General features: G+C 49.1%; 1 protein-coding gene across 2 annotated transcripts in view; it reads right to left on the bottom strand.

Moving 5' to 3' along the window:
* The window catches only part of Il17rd (interleukin 17 receptor D), a 66,116-nt gene extending 60,370 nt beyond the window's left edge, over nucleotides 1-5,746 (bottom strand). The window contains exon 1 of one of the 2 annotated variants that reach the window (XM_031361442.1): nucleotides 5,492-5,746. In XM_031361442.1, coding sequence (XP_031217302.1) covers nucleotides 5,492-5,617 — 126 coding nt within the window. In that variant the 5' untranslated portion in view covers nucleotides 5,618-5,746. The remainder of the gene's footprint in view (nucleotides 1-5,491) is intronic. The other variant, XM_031361443.1, reaches the window with a different exon arrangement.
* Between the last annotated feature and the right edge of the window lie 1,438 nt (nucleotides 5,747-7,184).

Genomic DNA, 7,184 nt, shown 5'->3' with positions numbered 1-7,184 from the left:
GGGGGGGGAGACGAAGGCTAACAAAACAGGCTGGAAGAAAGCACTGAACTTCTCATCAAAACACCCCTAAAAGAAAAATGTCAACCCAAAACTAAAATAATTCTTTTTGTTTTTTGGGGGGGGTGGGGTTGGGTTGTTTGTTTGTTTTTCGAGACAAGGTTTCTCTGTATAGCCCTGGCTGTCCTGGAACTCACTCTGTAGACCTGGCCGGCCTCGAACTCAGAAACCCACCTGCCTCTGCCTCCCAAGTGCTGGGATTAAAGGCGTGTGCCACCACCGCCCGGCCTAAAATAATTTTTAACTAAGAATTCTGTAAGGGACATCAGAGCATCTGTGATGTGGTCCACCAAGGAACAAGCAGACCTGATATGGGGCTTAGGAGCCATGAGCTGCAAGTGAATGAAAACGCATCCAATTCGGAATCCAATAAACATGCCTGGGCTCTCAGCCAGGGAGAATTCTTTTATCAGGGACCTAAATTTTAACCAGCTGGAACCCTCACCCCCCCACACCCCAATACCACCCTATTCTTTTCTACCTTTGGGGTTGAAGTATTTGCCTTAAATGGGCAACTTGTACTTCACTGTAAAGACTGTGCCAGCATAGTTTCCGAAGGGCTGAAGACACTCATTTGGGGGAGGACGTTTAGAAATGATAGTTCAGACACAATAGACTAGGAAATATGTACCCCATCTGGGGTAGGAGACAAGAAACAGCTCACAGGAAAAGCTACTAAACAGAAATTTGTGAGAATGGATTTTTTTAGGTTTTTGGTTGGTTGGTTTGTTCACTTGCCTGCTTATTTTTTAAGATAGGATGTCATAGCTGGGCAGTGGTGGCGCATGCCTTTAATCCCAGTACTTGGGAGGCAGAGGCAGGTGGATTTCTGAGTTGGAGGCCAGCCTGGTCTACAGAGTGAGTTCCAGGACAGCCAGGACTATACAGAGAAACCTTGTCTCGTAAAAACAAAAAAACAAACAAAAAAAAAAAAGATAGGATGTCATTACGTAATAATTCATGTTAGCCCAGAACTCACAATATGGCCTCCAAGCTGGCCTTGAACTCTTGATCCTCTTATTCTGCCTCCCAAGTTGTATAGGGGTATAGACCAACATGCTTGGCTTTGGAATTCCTTCTTAGCAAGACAGTGGGGGAAGTTTGGGAACCTCTCAGCACAGGGATTGACATAATAAGTTGCAAAGTTACCCATCACAGACAGAACAAACTTGCCAACAAAAAGAGTTGGCTGGGCAGTGATGGCACATGCCTTTGATCCCAGCACTTGGGAGGCAGATTTCTGAGTTCGAGGCCAGCCTTGGTCTACAGAGTGAGTTCCAGGACAGCCAGGGCTATACAAAGAAACCCTGTCTCGGGGAAAAAAAAAGTAAGCGTTGGGGCTGGAGAGAGGATTTAAAGGGTACAAGCACTTTCTGGGCAGGCAAGACCTGAACTCCAATCTCCATCACTCTAAAAAAAAGTCAAACTTGGTCGCCCATACTCGTGGCTGTCTACAACACTGCGTGATTGTGGGAGGCAGAGACAGGAGGATCACCGGCACTAGCTGGCTGCCAGCCTGGACCCAGGGTTCAGTGAGAGACCTTGAGTCAGGGGAATAAAACAAAGTGATAGAACGGGTCACCTGACATCTCCTGGTCTCTGCAGGAGTGCACAACTGTGCCACCTAATCCAGTAAATCAATGAAATAAAACACACACATTGTCAATGTGCAGGCCAGCCCCTCTGGACGCTTCATAAATTGTAACTCCTTTGAAAAAAACAATATTTGTCATTAAAGCACAACTTCACTTGGCAAAGACCATGAGGCTTTTCTTTTTCCTTCAAGTAGTTGAGGGAGTGTGCCCACAGCTCATTTCTAAAACACTGAGCTGTGTCTGAGATGGTATCAATTCCTTAATTACCCCACAAGTAGTAGGGAGGTTGTGAAACCTGACCACTTAAACCAGGCCGGCTCCTGGCCCTGAGAGCAGCTCTCCAGGGAAAATACCCAGTCCTCCAGTGGCCTGCAGAGATTAAGGAAGCGTTCACTCATTCGTTCTACAGCATACAAGCCCTCCCTTCCTCCAGGCTTCAAGGTTCAAGGTTCTAAGAGAAACTTGGACTCCAGGACACCCACTTCTGCTCATTTCACATATAATTTACCCTCACTCTTGTTTGTTTGAGGTAGCGGGTGAATGTACATATCCTTAGTCAGCCTAAAACCCTATATGTAGAGCAAGCTGGCCTTGAACTCACAGAGATCAGCCTACCAGTACCTCTGAGGGCTGGTCCTAAAGGCTACAAGCCACTCCCATTCATCTTTATCCCTTCTCTTCTTACCCTCTAAGCAAAGGGGAATGCAGAACCTAGAGGATGCTAGATGTGAGGTGAGCATTCTACTGAAGGGCTACAATTCTAATGCTCCCTCCCAGCCTTTGTGTTCTTCCTTTTTTTTTTTTTTTGGTTTTTTTTTTTGGTTTTTCAAGACAGGGTTTCTCTGTATAGCCCTGGCTGTCCTGGAACTCACTCTGTCCTCCAACTCAGAAATCCTCCTGTCTCTGCCTCCCAAGTGCTGGGATTAAAGGCATACGCCACCACAGCCCGGCCTCTTTTTCTTTTTCTTAACTCACAGCTATCCTCCTGCCTCAGCCTTTGACCCTTAGTCTTATATATTTATACAGACCCAAACATCCACAGGCTGAGTACCAGACCTGGATAGAGAGGCAGAAATGACTGGAATACCCAAGATTCTGAACACTAGTACCTACTAGAACCCCAAGACAAAGCAACCTCTGGGACATCTTAATTATTGAGGTGGGGACAGGGAGGGCTTCCTGCAAGAAACCATGCTGGAGCTAAGGCACTAGAAAGATAAAAAGCAAGGAGGCGTTTTTTTCCCAAGATTTAAAGGTGGCTGTAGCCCGGACCACTGCTCTCAGGGGCCACAGCCTGTGCTAAGGCCTACTGCAGATAAGAGAGAGCACTCAGAGGCCCAATGCTAAGGTCTCCTCCACTGCTGTTCACTACCCCCAGACTTTAGGCATGCCACACACATGCTCTACCGCTGAGCTGTATCATCCCAACACTCGTTTAACGTTTTCTTTTCTTTTTGAGACAGTCTCTCTAAGTTGCCCAGGCTAGCCCTGACACTCATTCTTTAGTCTAGGCAGGACCAAAACTTGATCCTGCTGCCCCAGCCACCCGAGTAGCTGGGATTACACAGCACTAACCTCAGCTCTCTTGATTCCTCAAATCATTTTAATATAGAATTTCACAGAAAGATTACAGAGTCTACATGTCCTCATCCAAGATCTATTGGTCTTTTGGCTTTGTGGCCACCAAGGAAACACATAAAACTGGTGAGCACCAGAGTAAGGGGCCTGAATGTAAAGCATAGGGCATGGCATTCTGGGAGGACTTCCCGAAAGAGGCATCCCATGAGCTGGATGTAAAGCCAAGCAGAGAGCTCTCGAGGCAGAAGAGAATCAAGCACACCCCGGCAGTGTGAAGGAATCAGAAGCTAGGTAACAGAGAGGGGAGGGAGGGATGGAAAAGATGGGTGTGAAAAGAGGAGGGAAAGCGGGGTACTCCCACAGGTAGGTACCAAGCAGGTAATTACAGGAGCAGAGCACAGAAAAGTGTCTGGAACCCAGAACAAGACCCTGAAGCTCCCAGGCCCATCCAGGTAGGGGGATAATGACCCAAGGAAAGGACTGTAGGCACAGGGCAAGAGCTGTCGAGATCACCCCCAAGAGGATAGGAATGTCAGTAACCCGATGGACCACATGGGGGGCGGGCAGGGGCGTGTCATAGCGAGGGATACATTCCTAAGGGACACAAACACGGCTTTGGCTTCTTCAGAAGACAACGATAGACCCAATATTAAAACTTTGCAAGTGGTATGTATTCTAGGCTATTACAGGAAGGCAGCAACTGTTGAGAAGCAGTCCAGATCTGAAGTCTATACATTGATAGGTCTACGTTGAGATCACCGTAAAGAAATCTGGAATCAGCCGGGCGGTGGTGGCGCACGCCTGTAATCCCAGCACTTGGGAGGCAGAGGCAGGCGGATTTCTGAGTTCGAGGCCAGCCTGGTCTACAGAGTGAGTTCCAGGACAGCCAGGGCTATACAGAGAAACCCTGTCTTGAAAAACCAAAAAAAAAAAAAAAAAAAAAAAAAAAAAAAAAAAAGAAAAAGAAAAGAAATCTGGAATCTGTTAAAACTAACAGTGTAGTTTTACTGCAGTGGAACACAGTAAGAAATGGCGAGGCTTTACTTAAACGGGAAGAAATAACAGCGTTCAAGAAGCGTAAAAGAACCATAGCTGCCCGGCTCATACCTGGTTTTCTGAAGCGTGATTCCCTCTAAAAGTGAAGGAAGAGAGCCAAGCATCCCTAAGAGGGGTCACGTCCTGGGTCTTGTGTGTACTGAGACTTACAGACTTTCCGTGGAAAAATATAAGTCAACGTCGGTCTAAGCAAACTTCCCCAATGTATCGGATGTATCCCTTCGCCCTGGGGAAATCAGTAACAACACACTCACCCTTTCTTCCTTCTTTCTAGGTGAGGGAACGAGGTCCTAGCTGCCTGAGTGCAAAGCCTGTGTTCTCACAATAGGGTTGAAAGTGTGTGAGTGGCCCGACCTGCAGCCCCCTTGTCTCTCTGGGAGGTTTAAAGTCCGCAGACCAGGGGATAGCACTATCTAGACAGCACCAAAAGAACACTCAGCTCTGGGAAGAAGGCTTCCAAGTTTCCAGAGAAAGTCTGAAAGCCACCATGGTCTCAGGTCTGGGACACCTGGCGGAGCAGACAAAATTTTCGCTGCTCTTTGACCACAAAAACATCCTCAAATCAAGCTGGGACACGGGGGTAGGGGATAGGGTGGGGGACCATTAGCCAGACGAAAGGCTGAAATGGAAGCAGCGTTTCTCAAAAAGTTAGGAATCAGCGATTGGGTAGAAGTTGGGTGACGGTGCTGCCTAAAAGAAACAAAGCGACTGCGAGAAAGGGGGTGCATCCTTCCTTAGCATTCCAGGTCCCCTTCCCTGGCTGCCCTGAGCCCTCGCAGAGCTGTGGACTGGAGGTCCAGGGCACGAACCCCACACCGGCTCCGAAGTGCACCCGTCCGGCGGATTGCCCGGAAGATCCCAATCCGGGACGCGCAGCCCCCGGGCAGAGGGCCGGGAACAAAGGGTGGGGCGCACAGCCCCAGCCTCTCCGCCCAGCCACCCGCCCTCAGGAGTCGGACCCCAGCCAGCGGCCGCGCCTCATTAACAACACAAAGCCAGGGGTCGGCGGCCCCTTTCATCCCGGCCGGGACCTGCAGACGCGCGCCCGGGGATCCAGACACGGGATGGGCTGGAAAAGCTAAGAACCCGGGTGCTCGCAGATCCGGCGTCCAGCTATCCCACGGCCCCCGCTCGCCAGCGCCCGAGCACCTGTGCGCGCGGCGCGCCCCCAGGTAAGCTGGAAGCCGGAGAAGCCTTCGCCTTACCCTCCAGCCACAGGTGTCGGCGCCCCTCGCGCGGCCCGAGCCGCCCGCGGCCACTGCCAGCTGCGAACCGTTGAGACAGGCGTTGACAGTGAAGAAGAAGGAGCAGAGCTGCAGCCACGGGGCCATGGCCGTACCCTAGCCCAGCCGGGCCCGTCTCCGCTAAGTTGTTGCCCGCAGATCGCTCTCTATCCTCGAGTGGGCGGGGGCGGCGGCAGCAGAGGCTGGCATGCGAGCATGCGCTGCCGGGATTCGCCCCGCCTCTTTCCTGCAGGTCCCGCCCTCAATCTCAGTTTTCGGTCCTGGTCCTGCCCGTGTAGCCCGGCCCTTCTGTCTGGGCCCCGCCCCGCTGCCGCGGAGACTGGCTGCTACAGGAGATTGGCACAGCAGGAGGTTCAGCACTAAGGGCTTTTCTTTTCTTTTCTTTTCTTTTTTTTTAAGCCCAAAGGATTTGTCCAAATGACTTCCCCAAGAAAAAAACTTGGGCGATTCAAAGAATATAATAATAGTAATCTTAAAATTAATAATTTAATAAGTACTTGCTTTTCAAATGTCAAGTTCCTTCTTGCATCCTACCAATGAAATGACAAGGAAATGTCATAATAAAGCCTCTAGAGAAATCCTGTCTCTATGTTTACTCCTGGAACCTAGGACAAATTACTTGCCTCCCCCAAAGTGCTGTTCCCTGTAAGACAAAATGAAGAGCGAGACTCTTCATCCAGGAAGAGTTCTATTAACATGTAGGAAATAATCAATAAAGGCTACAACCACGAACTGACTTTCATAAGGTCATATAGCTAGAACTGAAAATCAGTGCTCTTCTCAGACACAAGTCAAACTTCGCTTAGGGAATGTGTGTGGTCTCCAGAGGAGGCAGCAAAGGGCCTCCTTTAGAGTCCCATAGTAGCAAAATATACAACTTTTACTGCTACTCTGCCACCCCACAGCCACGTCTCTATACATCTAAGACCCACCCCTCATCTTTCTCACCCTCCATCTCTACATCAGCTTCATCATGACTGGTCCTCCATTTTACTCCCACCTCTATGTATGGTACATACATCCACCCCAGACACAGATAGCTGAATTCACAGCTAACACTCTTCAGTAAGGACATTCCAAACGGAAATCCATTCCGGTCTTCACCCTGCCCTCACTTCTTGTCTCTGACTGTACTGGGAGTCCCCCTTGACTCAATCTTGATTTTTTTTTTAACTGTCGATTTGTCCATCCAACAAGGCAGCCTCCTTTGCATTCCAGAGCCCAGAAAAATCTTCCCTTCTAGCAGGGCATAGTGGCTCATGTCTTGAATCCCAGCATCCAGGAGGCAGGGCAGGTAGGCATAGTTTTGGTTTGTATGTCACTGTCAAAAGTTCAGACAGTTGTGGTTTGAATGTGCTTGACCCAGGAAATGGCAGTATTTAGAGATGGCCTTGTTGGAGTAGGTGTGTCACTGTTGGGGTGGGCTTGGAGATCCTCCAGCTAGCTGCCAGGAAGCTAGTCTGTTCTGGCTTCCTTTGGATAAAGATGAAGAATGCTCAGTTCCTCTAGCACCATATCTGCCTGCATGCTGCCATGTTTCCCACCATAATGATAATGGACTGAAACTCTGAACCTATAAACCAGCCCAATTAAATGTTGTTCTTTCTTTCTTTCTTTCTTTCTTCTTCTTTTTTTTTTTTTTTTTTTTTTTTTT

Source organism: Mastomys coucha, unplaced genomic scaffold, assembly GCF_008632895.1.
Source record: "Mastomys coucha isolate ucsf_1 unplaced genomic scaffold, UCSF_Mcou_1 pScaffold9, whole genome shotgun sequence".
Taxonomy (NCBI): domain Eukaryota; kingdom Metazoa; phylum Chordata; class Mammalia; order Rodentia; family Muridae; genus Mastomys; species Mastomys coucha.
Note: the sequence above shows the minus strand (reverse complement) of the source record. Positions and strands in the feature narration are given on the sequence as shown.